General features: G+C 47.1%; 1 protein-coding gene across 3 annotated transcripts in view; it reads left to right on the top strand.

Annotated features, from left to right (window-relative positions):
* Positions 1-10,694: 10,694 nt before the first annotated feature.
* The window catches only part of ELF5 (E74 like ETS transcription factor 5), a 43,309-nt gene continuing 34,805 nt past the window's right edge, over positions 10,695-19,198 (top strand). Inside the window, exon 1 of one of the 3 annotated variants that reach the window (XM_070487514.1) lies at positions 10,695-11,387. In XM_070487514.1, the coding sequence (XP_070343615.1) occupies positions 10,882-11,387 (506 nt within the window). In that variant the 5' untranslated portion in view covers positions 10,695-10,881. The remainder of the gene's footprint in view (positions 11,388-19,198) is intronic. The other 2 variants (XM_044750125.2, XM_044750124.2) reach the window with 2 other exon arrangements.

The following is a 19,198-nucleotide window of genomic DNA, read 5'->3' as shown; positions in this document are numbered from 1 at the left end:
CCTTTTTTATGGCTGAGTAGTATTCCATTGTATATATATACTATATCTTTGTTATCCAATCATCAGTTGATGGGCACTTAGGTTGCTTCCACGTCTTGCCTATTGTGAATAATGCTCCAATGAACACAGGGGTGCATGGGACTTTTGGAATTGCTGATTTCAAGCTCTTTGGATAGATACCCAGTAGTGGGATGGCTGCGTCATATGGTATTTCTATTTTTAATTTTTTGAGAAATCTCCATACTGTTTTTCATAGTGGCCGCATCAGTTTGCATTCCCACCAGCAGTGTATGAGGGTTCCTTTTTCTCCACAACCTCTCCGACATTTGTTACTTTTTGTTTTGGTTATTTTTGCCATTCTAATTGGTGTAAGGTGATATCTTAGTGTAGTTTTGATTTGCATTTCCCTGATGATCAGCGATAATGAGCATCTTTTCATGTGCCTATTGGCCATCCATATATCTTCTTTGGAGAAATGTCTGTTAATGTCCCCTGCCCATTTTTTGATTGGGTTTTTTGATTTTTTATTGTTGAGTTGTGTGAGTTCTTTATATAGTATGGAGATTAACCCTTTATCGGATATATGACTTGCAAATATTTTTTCCCAATTGGTAGGTTTTTTTGTTTCAATCCTGTTTTCCCTTGCCTTTAAGAAGCTCTTTAGTCTGATGAAGGCCCTTTTGTTTATTCTTTCCATTGTTTCCCTTGTCTGAGAAGACATGGTGTTCTAAAACATCCTTTTGATACTGAAGTCAAAGAGTGTACTGCCTATATTTTCTTCTAGAATCCTTATGGTTTCAGGTCTTACCTTTAGGTCTTTGATCCATTTTGAGTTTATTTTGGTGAATGGTGAAAAAGAATGGTCAATTTTCATTCTTTTACATGTGGCTATCCAGTTTTCCCAGCACCATTTGTTGAAGAGACTTTCTTTTCTCCATTGTATGCCCTCAGCTCCTTTGTCAAAGATTAGCTGTCCATAGATGTGTGGTTTTATTTCTGGGCTTTCAATTCTGTTCCATTGATCTGTGCACCTGTTTTTGTACCAGTACCATGCTGTTTTGATCACTGTAGCTTTGTAGTATGTTTTGAAGTCAGGGATTGTGATGCCTCCAGCTGTGTTCTTTTTTCTCAGGATTGCTTTAGCAATTCGGGGTCTTTTGTTGCCCCATACGAATTTTAGGAGTCTTTGTCCTATTTCTGTAAAGAACATCATTGGGATTCTGATTGGGATAGTGTTGAATCTGTAGATTGCTTTAGGTAATAAGGACATTTTAACTATGTTTACTCTTCCAATCCATGTGCATGGAATGTCTTTCCATCTATATCGTCACCAATTTCTTTCAGGAAAGTCTTGTAGTTTTCATTGTATAGATCTTTCACTTCCTTGGTTAAATTTTATCCCAAGGTATTTTATTCTTTTTGTTGCGATTGTGAATGGGATTGAGTTCTTGAGTTCTTATTCTGTTAGTTCGTTGTTAGAGTATAGAAATGCTACTGATTTAGGTATGTTGATTTTATACCCTGCAACTTTGCTGTAGCTGTTGATTGTTTCTAATAGTTTTCCAGTGGATTCTTTGCGGTTTTCTATATATAAGATCATGTCATCTGCAAACAGTGAGAGTTTCACTTCTTCATTGCCTGTGTGGATTCCTTTTATTTCTTTTTCCTGCTGGATTGCTCTGGCCAGGACCTCCACTGCTATGTTGAATAAGAGTGGTGACAGTGAACACCCTTGTCTTGTTCCTGTTCTCAGAGGGATGGCACTCAGTTTTTGACCATTGAGTGTGATGTTGGCTGTGGGTTTGTCATATATGGCCTTTATTATGTTGAGGTACTTTCCTTCTATATCCATTTCATTGAGAGTTTTTATCATAAATGGATGTTGGAGCTTGTCGAATGCTTTCCCTGCATCTATTGAGATGATCATGTGGTTTTTGTTTCTCATTTTGTTAATGTGGTATATCACATTGATTGACTTGCTGATATTGAACCATCCCTGTGTCCCTGGTATAAATCCCACTTGATCATGGTGTATGATCTTTTTAACATATTACTGTATTCACTTTGCCAGAATTTTGTTGAGGATTTTTGCGTCTATGTTCATCAGTGACATTGGCCTGTAGTTTTCCTTCTTTTTGTTGTCCTTGTCAGGTTTGGGGATCAGGGTGATATTGGATTCATAGAATGTGTTAGGAAGTGCTCCATCTTCCTCAGTTTTCTGGAATAGTTTGAGAAGGATAGGTATTAAATCTTCTTTGAATGTTTGGTAGAATTCTCCAGAGAAGCTGTCTGGTCCTGGACTTTTGTTTTTGGGGAGATTTTGGATTACTGTTTCAATTTCTTTACTTGTGATTGGTCTATTCAGATTCTCTATTTCTTCCTGCTTCAGTTTTAGGAGGTTGTAAGAGTCTAAAAATTTATCCATTTCTTCTAGGTTGTCCAATTTGTTGGCAGAAAGTTTTTCATAGTATTCTTTTATAATCTTTTGTATTTCTGTGGTATCTATTTTGATTTCTCCTCTTTCATTTCTAATTTCATTTATTTGAGTCTTCTCTCTTTTTTCCTTAGTGAACGTGGCTAAGGGTTTGTCAATTTTGTTTATTTTCTCAAAGAACCAACTCTTTGTTTCATTGATCCTTTCTACTGTCTTTTTTGTTTCAGTTTCATTTATTCCTGCTCTAATTTTTATTGTTTCCCTCCTTCTACTGACTTTGGGCTTTGTTTGTTCTTCTTTTTCTAATTCTGTTAGGTGTTGTTTGAGATTGCTTCTCTGAGATTTTTCTTGTTTATTGAGGTGAGCCTGTATTGCAATGAATTTCCCTCTTCAGACCACTTTTGCTGCATCTCAAATGAGTTGGTATGGTGTGTTTTCATTTTCATTTGTCTCCAGCTAATATTTAATTTCTTCAATGATCCATTGGTTGTTCAGTGGCATGTTGTTTAATCTCCACATTTTTGCCCCTTTCCCAGCTTTATTCTTGTAGTTGATTTCTAGTTTCATAGCATTATGGTTGGAAAAGATACCTGATATTATTTCAACCCTCTTGAATTTGTTGAGGCTTGCTTTGTTTCCCCAGATATGGTCTATCCTCAAGAATGTTCCATGCGCACTTGAGAAGAATGTGTAACTTGCTGTTTTTGGATGGAGTGTTCTATATATCTATTAAGTCCATCTGGTCTAGGTTTTCATTTAATTCTACAATTTTCTTGTTGACTTTCTGTCTGGATGATCTATCCATTGGTGTTAGTGGGGTGTTGAGGTCCCCTACTATTATTGTATTGTTGTTGATATCTCCTTTCAGTTTTGTTAATAGTTGCTTTCTGTACTTTGGTGCTCCTGTGTTGGGTGCGTATATATTTATAAGTGTTATGTCTTCCTGGTGGAGTGTCCCTTTTACCATTATAAACTGCCCCTCTTTATCTCTCTTTATCTGTTTGGCTTTGAAGTCTACTTTGTCTGATATAAGTATGGTGACAACTGCTTTCTTATGTTCATTATTAGCTTGGAGTATTGTCTTACATCCCTTCACTCTGAGTCTGTGTTTGTCTTTGGGGCTGAGGTGTGTCTCCTGGAGGCGGCATATTGTTGGGTCTTGTTCTTTAATCTATCCTGACACTCTGCGTCTTTTGATTGGAGAGTTCAATCCATTTACGTTTAGTGTGATGATTGAAATGTGGGTGCCTAATGCTACCATTTTATCACTTGTTTTCTGGTTCTCTTGCATTTCCTTTGTTTCTCGTCCCATGATTTTTGGACTACTAATTCAGGGAGATAGTTTTCTATATTGGCTTTCTTCTTATTGGTAATTTGTGTCTTTATTCCTGTGATTTGTTTAGTGGTTACCATGTGGTTTGTATAAAACATTTCATATATGAGATAGTCCATTTTCTGATAGCCTCTTATTTCCTTAGATTAAGCCATTCCATCCTTTTCCTCTTCCCCTTCTAGGTTGTTATTGTCAGATCTTTTTTTTTCTTCCTTCTTGTGTTGTGAGTTTGTGGTTAAAAGGACAAGATTATATTTATTCTTGGTGTTTCCCTTCCTTTTATCTTTAATGTTATACTTAGCATTTGCTAAGCTGTTCTGATGGAGAGCTGCAACATTCTGATTTTGTCTTTCTACTTACCTCCTTTGCTCTGGGTTTTGTAACCCCTTTCCTTTTTTCTTTTTTTTTTTCAAGTATGTGGGTCTTCCTGAACATTTCTTGTAGGGGTGGTCTTGTAACATCTGCCATTTTTTTAACATGAGGAAACTGAGTCTCAGAGGATTTATGTAATTTGCCTGGGTTACAGAGTGAGTAAGCAGCCTAGACACTAAGGTCTTCACAACTTAACTAGGTCTCTATTCTGGTCCTTCTCCAGAACTCTCATCTCTCTTCAGGACACTCACCACTCCACCTTGTCACCACTACTCCAGGATCTGTGAGTAATTTTGTGCCACCCTTCTAGACTATAAGCTCCTTAAGTCAGGGGCTTATCATGTCTATTTCTGTTGTCCCAACGCACCTAGCAAGGACTCCATTGATACCCCTCAGATGAATGGGGGTGAACACCAAGGCTGGGGGCAAATCTGACTGTTGTTCTTCATAGATCATTTTACTTATGAACCAGATAAGGCTTATAATGGAGAGTTAATTAAATAAAACAAAAACTTTCATTGGCCTCTCTGGCTTAATTCATTCATTCTTTCAACAAATATTTAATGAGTCCCTCCTCTGAATGGAGCACAGTGCTGGGTACTGAGGAAACAGATAAATCAGATAGAGTCCACACCCTCCTGGAGCCCATAATCTGGTGGACAAGACAGATGAGTCAAACACAGAGTCGCAGAGTAAAGACTGTCTTGGTGTCAGTAGTTCTTAGAAAAGTAATGAAGACAGGAAAGCTAGGACCCACACAACTTCTAAGAAGCTGGAGAAGAGACTCTACCAGCCAAAGAGCATCTTAAAATACTGAACTTGAATATAAGAGAACACCAGCAGTAATTGCCCCCTCCTGATGTGGCCGAGAGCCGAACTGACAGGAGAATGGATAAGAACCTCTGACCCGGAGCTTGGCTGAAGCCAATAAGCCGTAGGAAAACCTCACATGAGCTACAAATCCAGGTCAAATTGGGGCTCTGCTCCTCATCAGCTGTGCACAGTTAGGCAAACCTCTTAACTTGTTAGTTTCCTTGTCTATAAAATGGAATAATAATAATAACAAATTGACCAGGTTGTTATGTAGATTGAGTGAAACAAATATGTAAAGCACATGCTGTAGTCGTCGAGTCTCCAGAAGTGTAATGAAAGCGGATTCTGGGCTGCCAGACCTGGGTTTGAATTCCAGCTCTGCTCTCATGCCACCTTGCAAAGCTACCAGACCTCACTGAACCTCAGTTCCTGCCTCTGTAAAGTAGGGAAAGTCGTCGTCTACCTCCTAGAGTTGCTGCGGCGATTCGTGAGACGGGTGTACAGGACGCTTAATCAAGCCCTGATGCGTCAGGGTGGGTAGTCGTTCTGTTAGTTCTGTTCACAAGGCCCTTGGTCTCCCTCTCACCCTCTGTTCTTGTCTAGGACTCCTAAAAGAGCTCTTTTGTTTGAAATACATATAACAGAAAATTTACCTTTTTAGCCATTTTTACTTGTACAGTTCAGTGGCATTCAGCACCTTCACATTGTTGTGCAACCGTCACCACCATCCATCTCCAAAACTTTTTCATCTTCCTAATCTCAAACTCCAGCCCCGTTAAACAAGAACTCCTCGTTCCCTGTCCCCCTACGGCCCCTGGCAACCACCACTTTCCTTTCTGTCTCTATGAGTTCGACTGCCCTAGGTACTGCCCGTGAGTGGAATCATACAGCCTTTGTCCTTCTGTGACTGGCTTATTTCCCGGAGCATCATGTCAGCAAGGTTCATTGTCATGTTTCATGGTTGGAGCATGGGTCAGAATTTCACTCTCTGTCCCTCTTTAAACTCAAATGCGTCTGCGGTTCCCACCTCAGTTTAGGTCACTGTCCCCCAGGTGGAAATATGGAGACGTGCTATTGCATGAGACAGTGTCTAGATGTGAAAGAAACACACAATGGGTTTTTCCTGATTACAAATGCCAGGGATATTCTTCCCTGTAGGACAGTTGGTGATCGCTGTAAATTCTTCTGAAGGCCACATCACCTTCCACGGCCTTTTTGAGGAGAGATGTGTTTCATGCAGGAAATAGCTTCACTGAGCTTTGCATCCCATAGGGTGGGGCAGGGCTGAAGCAACAGGCAGCCTCCAGCCAATGCTTACTCTGCAAACCCCATTGCACGGCCGTAAATCTGCATTTGCCCCGGTCACCAGTCTTTCTCTGAATCCAAAGTTGAAAACATCCTCCTGCTCTTCTCAGTTGGGTCATAAATCTTTCCTTAATCTTATTCATTAAAAAAAGAAAAAACAAAGTGTTATTGTGGGTTTTAAAGCCGCTCCCTCATGCTAATGAAGTTGGCTTGTCAAGGCCTCCCCTGCCAGTCAACGGCTCGCTGGCTCACCCCACTCCAGGCGGTGGAGAGGTGCCCTGCCCCGTTTGCTACTATCACAAAGATCTGCAATGGTGTTTGTAACAGTGGAAAACCGGAGACAACCAAAACATCGATCACAGGGACATTAAATAAATTACAGCACATGCATGAGACAGAATAGGATGAAAGCCATTAAAATCATGTTGAAAAGCAACAAGTCACAGAAAGGTGTTCAGGATCGTGAACACACAGACATTGCGTTTGTGTATGTGTGTGTGTCTTAACTGCAGCATTACTAAGTGTGCACTCTCTGTGACTTCTCTTTTTTTCGGCTTTGTCTGCATTCCGCTGAGAATACCTGTTACTCTGAGCATCACTTCCTGCGGATGTCTTGACAAGTGACCACAAACTGGCTGCTGTACAACAACAGAAACGTGTGTTCTCCCAGTTCTGCAGACCAGAAGTCTGGACGAAGGTGTCAGCAGGGCTATGCTCCCCGCAGAGCTCCACAGGAGGTCCATTCCTGCCTCTGCCAGCTCCAGGTGGCTGCCAGCACCCCTGGACTTGAGCCCGCACCACCCCAATCTCTGCCTCCATCTTCACATCTCTTCTCCTCCTCTGTGTGTCTGTCTTGAAAGGCCCTTTGCCTCCCTCTTATAAGGATACATGCGATGGTACGTAGGGCTAATCTGGATAATCCAGGATAAGCTCCTCCTTAACTTAATTACATCTTATTTGCTCTTCAACGTATAACATAATAGTCACAGCTTCCCGGAACGAGGACGTGGACATGGCTTTTGGGAAGCTACCTTTAGGCCCATTACACTTGATAATCAACAAAAAGAAATCTTATGTTTTCACATACTCACCACTCTGTGAATTATTTTAGCCCAGGGCCTAGTGCCTGACTCATGATAGACACAAAGTAAATATTTGTTGAAGAGGTGAATAACCTGCCCAGTAGGATAAGGAATTATAAATGATTTCTTTCCTTTTTATTTTTCCTTTGTTGTTTTTTGTTACTATAGCTTTCAGATGCCACTGAAAAGGTATTTCCTTCTTTTTTTTACCCATCTTCAAATAATTGTCCCTCTAAAGCTAGGAAGCTAAAACCGTCCCATCGTCCAATATTATGGCACGGAAGGAGGTGGAGTTTTCTTGGCTTGGGCTCCACCCCCAGGGGCTAAATGAAGGATGGACTCCCACTCCCTGGTGCCCTCCTGCAGCAGCTTCTTTTCTGCAGCCACCCCAAGGCAACATGGAGCCAGAGACTGACACCTTAAGAAAGGCTCTTTCCTATCGTCTTCCCTTCTCCTTTCTGGCACGGGGAACATTCACGGGAACCATGCTCAGAGGCTGGGCACCCGAGAGTGGGCTATATTACCCAGCATTCTACTGGAGAACTCCTTCAGTCCTAGACATCACTTAGCCCCATCGGAGCTAGGAATGTGGAACCGCTGCAAGGTCTAGCTCAGGAATGGCAAGTAGATGCGCCTATGCTCTGCCTGCCACACACACACACACACACACAAGGAAAACATTGCCAATAGATTGTGACAATCTTTACACACAGCATCAGGATCCTTCTAAATATAGCTCCTCAGGCAGCAATAGCCATCTGTCTAATTTGGCATGTGAAATAGCCATTTTCCATTCCTTATCTAGTCTGTGTTGGAAAATAATCCTCGTCATCGACAAACATCTATTGAGCTCCTAATGTATACAAGGGATTTTGGTCTAGGTGTGGCTTTAGGAAAGGAACAAAGAAGAGATACAAGGCAATGCCAGGTAGCCTGTGCTGAGGGCCAAACACGTGATGGATCCACGTGTTGGAGGAGCTTAGACATCGGTGGAGACCCAGGAGGGCTCCAAGAAGACTGTTGGAGGAAATTAGACTGGAGGAGACCATTGAAGGAAAACCTGATTTAGATAAATGGAGAAAAATGGAGAGGAAAATCCAGACTTAAAGGAGAGTGTGATCTAAAGTCCGGGGACAGACAGGAATGCATGGAATGTCTTTGGGGAACGGAGAGCCAACCCAGTTGGCTAACCCAAAGGGCATTCAGGTGACATCCAGCTCCAACGTCACCTCCTCAGAGAGGCCCTCCCTGACCAGTCCAGCTAAAATAAGGATCTTTCTTCACGTTTATCTAGACGTGAGCTCTACTAGGACAGGGACCCTGCTGGCTTGGTTCACCTTCGTTCCCAGCACCTGGAACAGGGCCTGGCATATAGTAGGTGATCAGAAAATATTTACTGGAGGAACCAATGGACCAGGGTTCCTGTAGGGGAACTTGCGGGGAGCTCAACATGGAGAAATATGTGGGCTCAGTAGTTACTGCCTTTGAACCTCAAGCACAGGGCTGTGGCCTCCTGAGGAGTATTCCCAAGCGCTTCCCAACCACCTCCATCAGATGTACCAGGTCAAAACCAGGAATTTCAGGTTCAAATGCATTTTTGGATCACGGGGCTAAGCAAAGTTTAGCAAATTACTTTACTGTAATTTTTTCTTTTATCTCTGCCACATCCAAATGTTCCCCAAGCATTAAGCCACGACATTCTTCTTTATTTTCTTTAAATACGTCACATTGGATTTAGTGTTTCCTTGAAGACAATTTGGAAAATGGACCTGCAGAATCTTCAAAGGTGCTGGAATGGGAGGTTTATGCACATGCAGTGATGTTTTAGGAGGATTGATCTGGTAAGATGGACTAGGAGGCGGTGAGGCTTGAAACAGGAACCCCGTTTGGGAATCAGAGGAGGAGTCATTCCTGCAAACCTTATGCCACAAATATAGTGTGCCAGACACTGTCCTAGCCAACAGGGAGAAAGCAACAAACAAAACAAAGTCTACCCACACGGACACAGGAACCTTATGCTCTGGTTGTCCAGGACAGTCCCAATTTTGGTCTGTTGTCTCCACACAATTATTAAATAGTGCCAATATTTATTCTCAAAATTGCCTGGCTTGGGTAATAAATTAAATGGCCACCCAATTCACGGAGCGCACATTCTACAGAACAGGCCATGAAGGCACGTTTTTGTAGATGAGACAAAGTGTCGCCCGCTGGGTGGAGGAGCCCACAGGTGCACAGCTGGACAAGCAGTTATCCCTCATGCAAACTGAAGACAGCATCCTTCTGCGGAGATGCAGGCCCTTCCAGGACTCAGCTTGGAAGGCAGAGCTCAGGCTGTTTTTCCCCCTCCTCCCCTGCCATGGGCGCGGGTTTCAGTGTCAGTGTGGGTCCAGGAATCACACAAAAAGACACACATAATGCCTGGCCAGCCCTCTGGGGCAATGAGCAACCTGCACAGCAGTTAGTTGATGCCCTGGAGATGATCAATAAGCAAATAAATATCTAAGGAAATACAACGTTAAGTAGCGGAGAGTCCTGCGAAGAAAACTAAGGTGAAATAGGGCCTGAGAGTGCAGGCAGCCACACCGCGTAATCCCAGCAGGCTCCATGAGTGCTGCCGTCTGTGGAAGGGGCGCCCCCCGGGGTGCAGCAACCCCCCGGGGTGCAGCAACATGGCCACCCCCGTAGGAGGTGCTATTGTAAAAAGGGTGGTCAGGAAAGGCCTCTCTGCAAGGTGGTCCGTCATTTGACACTGACTGTAAGAAAAGAGGACAGACAGGAGAGAAAGGTGGCAGAGGGGGCAGTCAACAAGGCACGGTGGCTGGCTTCGGGCAAGGGCCCTGAGGAAGGAAGACTCGAGACGCCCGCAGGCTTTCACGCTCCATTCCGCCAGCCCACCGAGCCCGCCGTGAGCGCGGCTGCAGGGACAGCCAGCGAAAGAGGCACAGACCCTTCTCCTGAGGAGCTGACCGTCTCCATCAGGACTTCCCAACCAACGCATGGCTGGTGGGACACCAGCTGGGTGGAATGCTAATGGGTGTTACTAGAAAAGTTGCTCAGTAAGTTTGGGAACTTCTGGGTTAAGCACAATTCAATAAGTTTCTTTCCTGGCAGACTGCTCAGAGCTTCAACAGGCGAACATGGTCTGTGAATCCGGGCAAGGAATACAGAGGACAGCCTGTCCTAACTCAGCAGCCCGAGAACCTTTTTGTTCACACAGTATTTCAGGAGACTGCTGTTGCCCCAGGGGGACACTGTGCTCTAAACAAATGCCAAACGGGCCAGAATAGAAAGCAGAGTCAGATAGGGCCACGGCGAGGCAGAGGTGGCCGAGATAAGGTGGCCCCGAGGAGGACAGAGGCTCCTTGGGGCCCACCACTGCCCTGGGGCAGGCCAGCTGTGCTGTCCCCACAGGCTGGGCTTCACCCAAGCTCCAGGGGTAACCTCTGAGTCACCCCCTAAGGGCCAAGTTTAGCCTCTGAAGGACTGGCTAAAGCAGTTGTCTGGCCTCCCTGGGCCTCCACTTGCCCTTCTATAAAACGGGGATGAAAATATGGCCCTCCCTCTCCCGGGTGGCACGCGGCGCCGTAATTACTGCTTGGCACAGTGCGGAGGCGCAGACAAGCCACGTCGGACACGCTTCTCCGGGCTCCTCCAGACACGGGCTCACCTCCGAGGAGGCCGGGACCGGGCCCCGCCACGCCGACCCCGCCACCACGTGCGACGAGCGAGCAGGTGGCCCTCCCGGCTCTCTCCGTCTCTTCTGCTTCGCCCCTGGCAAGACAGGAGACTCGCCGAACCTGAGGCTGCCCCCCGGGCATCACGGAGGTGGGCAAGGCCCTGCCGGCGGCCAGCCCGGGCCCCTGCAGCAGCCGGGCAGCCGCGCGGGGCTGGCGGGCCCGCAGGAGGAGGCCGCGCCGGCCCGGAGGCAGCCATGCGGCGGCCTCGCCGACAAGCAGGGGCCCGGCCTGCCCGGGCCTTCTCTGGTCAGGGTGATGAGCACGTCGGAGGACCCGAGCCCAGCCCAGCCTGGCCGGCCGGGCGAGCTGAGGTGGGTGCTGCGAGTCTGCGCGTGCCGGGGAGCAAAGGCTGGCATCCGGGGCACAGAGCTGGCCCCAGCCTCCCAGAGCGGGGCAGGGGTGCCTTCTCTCCGGTGCCCAGGACGTGTGAGGTCCCAGACACACACTGAGCCAGCCGCCAGCCTCCTCGGGGAGCACGGTGGTCTTCCCCAGCTGCCTCTCCCCTCCGGTCTGTCTGTGAGATCCACTTGGCCCAGTTTCCTCCAGATGGGGAACACTGGGGAGCCCGCAGAGCAGCACATGGCGCCTCGAGTCTGGGCTGGAGGCCCTTGGGACGGCTCTGCAGGTGACTAAAGTCACGCCTGGCCCTGAGCAGAGGGAGGGCAGAGGAGCGCTGTTGGATCTCCCCGTGCGATTCTGAAACACCCGTGTGCTCATGTGCAGACCGGAATCATCGTAGCCTTAAGCCCACTGGGTTGGCGGGTGTGAGAACTCGTTCTGTGTATGGAACGTTTTCCTGTGATCCGGCTGTCCCTTATTTCTGCACAACCTGCTTATTTGTGCCTTTTGCTCAGCCTGAAAGCATCCCCTTAGAGAGCAGGCTTCTGCTTTCATCCTTGGCTGAATTCAGCTGCTATAAAACTCAAGAGAGAGCTGAGACCACACAGATGCCAGTCCACATCTCCAGGCCTGTGGCATCGAATGCCTGTTTAAACTCAAGATCTTTTAATTCCTGGAGGTGAGGGAGCTGGTCCTAGGGCCCGGACTGGATTAGGGGATGACAGCAGGGGCCCGGCTAGCTCAATCTCCAGCCCCTGCCTTCTCGAGAAGCCATTGCTGTCTTTACCCAGCGTGTTACCAAGTGACCTGTCTGTCGATGTCAGAGGAGCCGCGCAAACAATCTGTGGCATGTTGTTAACCTCATTCCAACATGTAATTAGCCTAAAAGGCTCCTCGCTGCCTCCATCCAGCGTTACATCATAGAGAATCAGCTATTTTACTATTTGCAGGGCACTGTGAAGACTCTAGAGTTAATTATGGCTCACTGGAGCCTGTCTCCAAGAGCCCAAGATCCGGGAATTAAACTGCTTATTTTCAAGTGTCAGGCTTGAAGACAGCAACACATCTGTCTTCCTGGAGGCTGAGTGTGACGTGGGTTTGAAAGTGGACCCACTGTGCTTTGCAAGCGTGGGTGGAGGAGTGGTTTGATTTGGGCCTTCCTCCTACTTTGGGCCATGTGTTTTCGGAGATAGCATCTGTACAGCACTGCAGAGAAAAGAGAACCAAGGAGAGCTGGAATTCTGCTTACCCTCTGGTTCCGTGGGGCGAATCCAGCTAAAGCCACTTGTAATCTCTGAGCTGGAGAGACCAGCAGTGCGGCCAGAGTTCAAAGCGAGTTCAGGCCTAATCTGGATGTTTCAATCTGAGCCAATCTAACCATGCAGGCTCGGAGGACATTATTATCAGTCAAGTGTAATTATAGATAAAATAGTTTTACTAATCAGCTTCCTAAGGAGACTGTGTTTATCAGATGGCTGTGTGTATAATGTGTGCATGGCGTGGGGAGAGTCTGTGCTGTGTGCGGTTGGTCTGTGGGGAGGGCAGGGCGTCTCGGGGAGAGCATGGTGGGTATAAGAGGGAGGTTGTGTCTAGGTGTCACGTGGGCTTGTCCACGAGGGATGTGAGGACATGCGGTGGCACTGATGGCCAGTGTGTGTGTGTTTGCTCAGGTTTACACAACTGGACTTGAAATTGCTCCTGTTTCTCTGCTATACTGTGAATTTGTCATAACTCTTTCCTGTAAAAATAGACTTTTCACTATTTGTACTTAGCTGGAGCCTAGAGAGTTCCTAATTACAGATTTCACCTGCAGGTGCCCTCTTTACCCACTAATTGTCAGCCAAATTTTCAGCCAAATTTTCAACACCTGTGTTGGCTTGTCTTGAATGTCCATGACCTTAAACCACTTTGTCAGCGGCAAGGGATCTGAAAAGAGTAGCCATCCTCCTGAATGTCGTTTGGCCTGATCTGAAGTCAAGTCCACTAAGCTCTGGACAGGAGAAATGAACTCTGTGGGGCCCAGCCACTAACTGTCCCCATAAAGTCTTCAGTTCTGATTTAAAACGGTTAAACATCAGTGATCAGATGGGTGTCAGGTGACACTCCGAGGCTAGGTTCCCCCTACAACAATGGGGGAGCAACTGCCCAGAGACCATAGGACAGGAACAGTGCCAGCCTGGCCATCTCTGCCCTCCCCCCATCTGCTCGCAACATTACGCCCCTGGACTGGCCCTCTCTTGGCACAGCCATGTCTGCCAGCCGATTGTGCAACTTGTCACTGCTTTAGCTGGAACACTTGACCCCAGTTGAATATCTGCTCCCTCAGAAGGCCTTGTGCAGAGTCTGCTCTCTGCCTTAACGCAGAGGTGCCGCCGGAGCTGTGCCCAAAGCTGTATCCCGGGGAGGATACAACCCGAACGCGGAGCCCTTCCCCGGGAGGCAGCTGGTATCCCTCTCCCCCGGGAACGCGGAAAGGTGAACTCGTGCAAGCTCTGCACAGAGCGCGTGGGTGGAAAGGTGTGAAGCGGGCTAGCTGGGACCTTCACGGCCGCGTGGCAGATCTGCTGGGCACTCTGTGAAGTGCGCTATTGGGATTCCTGGAGTTTGTTTGCTCCCAGAAGGGCACAGCGGTGCTCGGAAAAAAAGTTTGAGTGAGGGAATACACATCTTATAAAAGTATTGCTCTGTTTAAGATAATTAAGGACCATTGGCCATATAGAATGGCCTTCTCCTAACCCCCGAGGCTGATAGACTTTTGCTGGACACCAGACAAGAGGCTGAAAACAATAAGCGATGGATGGATTTCTTCTCCGTGCCAGATGCACACACTGTATTATTTCAATTAACCTAGTTAGTAGCTATTATTATCCTCATTTCGCTGGTTAGAAGACTAAGGCTTAGATAAGTTGTTTAATAATGATAGTAGTTAGTAGTAGCAGTGGCATAGCCATCGCTTACTGAGTGTTAATATGTGCCAGGCATTGTGCTAAGCACTTCTTAAATTATATTGTCTCATTCAATCCTCACCAGAACTCAATGAAGTAACTATTTATTTACCCAGGCTTTGAGACAAGGAAGCTGAGGCTCCAGGAGATAAGCACCTGGCTCCCACGCGGGAGCACTGAGCTCCAAACACACATCCCTCAGCCTCGGAGCCTGGTGCTCTTTCTAGTCCTGGCTTTTCCTCAGGCACCTTCTCGCCTGGCTTTTGCTCTCAGCAGCACCATGTTATCTCTGTGGTTATTGCACCACCTGAAAACGTCCAGCCGTGTCCCATAGCTCACTGGCTCTTTGGAGCCAGAAGGATTGCTGTTGATTCAAAATAAAAGTGAATCCTGGAGCCAGCCCCAGGGCGTAGTGCTTAAGTTCAGTGCACTCCACTTCAACAGCCCGGGTTCACAGGTTCGGATCCCAAGCACAGACCTACACTACTATCAGCCATGCTGTGGAGGCATACCACATACGAAATAGAGGAAGATTGGCACAGATGTTAGCTCAGGGCCACTCTTCCTCATAAAAAAAAAATCATTTCATAAAAAGAAATGCAGGCAAGAGTAATGTCCAGAACTGAAGAAGACACTTGCCTTCTCTCAACTCCAATAGCTCACAGACAGTGTCCCACAACGTTGGCCCTGGACGCGCACTGTGGGGAGGGATGTGTTCCTGATCCGAACCTTCTCAGGTTTGCAAGTTCACAGATGGGTCCATGTTGATGTGATCGCTTGGTGAGGCTGGGCAGCCTCTCCAATTTGAGAGCTCCCTCCTTACATCTGTAAGTCCCAGGAATCGTTGGGTTTCAGTTAGGATATGATGGAAAACTCTGCAATAGTGATAAATCAGAAAGCTTCATAATAGCGATAGACTGGAGTTTTGTACGAAGCACAATGTATAAATCCTTATGCTAATTCTGTGTTTACAACTGAGACTGTTTCTCTGAATTAATTCCTGAACACAACCAAACTCAGGACATTTGAGTATGTAATTCAGACCTCTGTACTTTTTAGTGGCAAATTAAATTGTGAGAGATAGTAAAAGAATACAAGGAAACAATGGCAAAGAAAACAAGATTATTTCAGAATTGGTGGAAGAGAAAAACCCAGCAACAACCTCTGTAAGAAATAGCAATATGATCCCGGAAAAATACATGAGCAAGGAGTAAGAGGAAAATCGAGGGTTTTGACCATGTCTCACCTTGCTGTCCTGCACAGATGTGCCCCTGCAGAGCAGACAGGGTCCCGGGCCTCCTCGGCCTCACGGTCCCCGTCCACGTGCCCACGGGGGCTGGTACCCTGGACGCCACGAGTCAGACTCCAGGGCTGCGGTGTGGGGACAGATGTAAGACTTGAGCCAGCCTTCACATAAGCCTTGGGCTGTCCCACACGCATTCGCACTCCTGTCCCCCTCCAGGGGCCTCTGGTTTGAAAGAGTCTCTCCTGGTCATCCCAGGGCTTTGAGTCAGACAATCCTCACATCGAACCCTGGCTCTGCTACTTATTAGCTGTGTGACCTTGGGCAAATTACTGAAGCTCTTTGAGCCTCAGTTTCCCCTTCTGTAAAATGGGGATAATAATGGCCCCTGCTCCCACAGTTGCTGTGGGACACATTCCAGTTTTTCATGGCCCAGTTCAAATGTCACATCCCACAGGATGCTTTTTCTGGCTGTTCCAGCTCTTACTGACCTCCCTACCACTGAAGTCCTGCAGCCACTAGCTCGAAATTTGGCTTAGGATCGTATACTACCTTTAGCTGTTTGCTCTTGAATTCTGTGTTGTGGTGTCTACTACTTGAAGGTCACAACCAGGTCTTACTCTTTTTTATGTTCCTGACAGTACTGGCCTGTTATATACATATGTTTTCTTAATTACTATATTTACCAAATTCACATTTTAACATTTCTGAAATCCAGATAAGCTTTATAATCCATCTGCACATTTAACATAGTGTCTTCTCTCCAAAGTAATTATATAAATCAGTGATACATATTATGACCACAGCATCTTAGGAATGAGACTTGGTTGGTTGATGAGGATGGATCTGCATGGATCCAGTCGCAGATTTCCCCTGGCATCCTTCCTCAGCCTCATTCAAGCTGACCCAAAGCGTGGAGCCTTTGGTTCGGTCGACGTCCAGTATCTTTATGGGAAGAAGGGAGACTAGAAATATAGCCAGGCAGTTGTGTCAGCTGTTTCATAAACATTATCATAATTCAATCTTATATTGACAAAATCAGTATTGTTATCCTCATTTTCATTATGTTTCTGCCAACCGTTGACTTTGCCATTGTTTACCCTCCACGCTGTCTTCTGTGTTGGAAATCACACAAAGATCCGTTGCTTCCTCGAGGCTCATAGTCAAGGGGGATTGTCAGGGGAGCTACCTCACTGTTGCTATGGACTGAGTTGGGGCTCCCGGTCAGGAGGATGGACAGCGTGAAGCCAAAGGGTGAGTTCAGTACAGAAGGCTGGGAAAGACACCTGAAGAAGAAGTAAACAGAAACCGCTTGAACACTAACTGTGCTGACGTCCACCCTGAGTGTTTTAGGGGACAATATGGTCCTTGTCCTTGCTCTCAAGGATTCCACCAGCCATCTGGGATGCCTAAGAAAACTGGTCTCTCTTCACCTTAGATTCTGCCTCCTCCAGAGGTACCAGATGATAGCAGAATGGCGAAGCGTGTGGACTCTGGTGCCAGCTGCCTAGCTCTCATCATGCTTTTTGTTCTATGAGCTGTGTGGTGTTGAGTAAGCCACTTAAACTCTCCAGGCCTGTTTTCTCATTAGTATAGTTTAGACACCTACCTCGGAGGAACGATGTAAAGATTAAATGATTTAATGCCTGTAGCACGCCTAGACAGCTCCTGGCACCTCGTAAAGGCCGGATAAACGGCAGTGATTATGACTATTCCTTGCAGAAGGGCAACAGTATCTGAACTCCCATGCATGGTACGGTGGTGCTCAGAGGCCGGCCGTCTCAGTGGACACCTGCCTTCTCTGTGCAGACCGCCACAGTCGCCGTCAGTGGGAACGCGCTCCGTGCCAGGGCTGCAGGGTGCACTTCTGCATGAGGGGGCTGAGGCCCCACAAAGTTGATGCCTCAGGTAATGTCTTCCACGTGGCAGGGGGCAGGAGCCTGTTGTCACACATCCCCACTGACAGAAAACTTTTCCGTCTTAAATATTTGAGCCAAAAGAGCATAGAAAAACGTAATTTCTCTAACAGACTCTTTTCTAGAAATAGTATCAGGATAATGGAGACAGGAATCCTAAGACAAACCTCATATATTTCACCATCACCCTGCAGATCTCTCCTGCCCATGGCATCATCTCTGAATTTACCTAAACGCATTTTTTGACTCACTTTGGTTTGCAGCCTGTGCTGCCTGTTGGGGTGGTAGTGAGGGTGGCAGACTGAAGGAGAAGGGAAGCAACCATGGAAATGTTGGCCTCGGTCAAAGGGGACAGGTTCAAGGATCAGCATGGAACTCATTATATGTGGCAAAAACAGCTGGGGAGGAGCCTCTGGCCTTCGATCAGCTGACTTGTCTTTCAATTCCCTGCCGTGATCCAAGTGTTTATGGAGTGTCTTCTTTGTCCCAAGAACCACACTAGGCACCAGGGAGTCAGCGAGGTCAGAATTTCCACTCTGCACTGACACTGAGAAACAACTGTGGCTGCGACACCAAGAGAACCAGGGATGTTGAACCCACAGAGAGGGAAAGGTCCCGTCTGAGGCCAGTGCTGAGGCCAGAGCAAGAGGAGAGAGCCAGCTTGAGCTCCTGTGTCTATCGTGTGGTTTGAACACTAGGCAGCCTCGAGTTCAACCCAGGTTTGGCCACTGCCCAGCTGGCCCAGCAAGCCTGGCACCTCTGTTTCTTCGTGCTAAAAAGAAGACAATGATAACTACTTCCCAGGGTTGTTGTGAAAAATAACCAAGATGAGACAAGCGAGAGAGCCAATGCTTGCACATGGTAGATGGTCTACCCATGTGTGACTCCCTCCTCCCTGTCCCACACAACCACCCCAGGAGCATCCAGAGATGAGTTAGCATGGTGGTGAAGAGCACGGGCTCTGGAGGCAGGCAGCCTGGACTAAAATACTTTACCACTTGTTAGCTGTGTGACCATGGGCATGTTCCTTAACCTCTCTGTGCCTCAGTTCCTTTATCTGTAAAATGGAGATAATAGGTAACCTCCTCATCAAAGAGAGTGAGAATTTAATGTAATGAAGGTATTAAAAGATACGCTGAGGCACATGAACGTTTTCAAGTGTTTCTTTGAGCAAACATCGATCCCAATGGGTATCGCCACACTGGAGGTGGTTAGGGCTGGGGGAAAGGTTTTTACAGAGCAGACAGGAGCCAAGCGAGGAACTCCACTGGCTGCCTCCAGCTTCAGCAGCGCCTCAGTTGGGAAAGCCTAGCTGGCTGTTCGTGGTTGGTTGTCTCTCAGTTTCCTTTTCTCGGATCCGAGCACGTTTGTGATCGACTCTGCTGAGGCCTCCTCGGGCTCGCGAGGGCAGCCCGGGCATGAGCACCACACAGTGTCGCCACTGTCGCCAACGGAACAGGCCGCGCCAGATGGCGGAGCCCTCGCTCTCACCAGGGCGCAGCTCATTAACTCATCCAGAGACCCGTAAGAGACGGCGTTCTTGTCCCCACTTTACAGAAGATGTGAGGATGCTAAACGCGCCTCCCAGGCCCCCCGCCGGCGAGGGGCAGAGCAGGGATGCAAACCTGAGACGCCTCCCTCTGGAGTCTGGGCTTACTCACCACATTGCTTTTGTAACT

The sequence above is a fragment of the Equus asinus genome, chromosome 17 (assembly GCF_041296235.1).
Source record: "Equus asinus isolate D_3611 breed Donkey chromosome 17, EquAss-T2T_v2, whole genome shotgun sequence".
NCBI classification, from domain to species: domain Eukaryota; kingdom Metazoa; phylum Chordata; class Mammalia; order Perissodactyla; family Equidae; genus Equus; species Equus asinus.
This window is presented reverse-complemented; position numbering and strand designations above follow the sequence as displayed.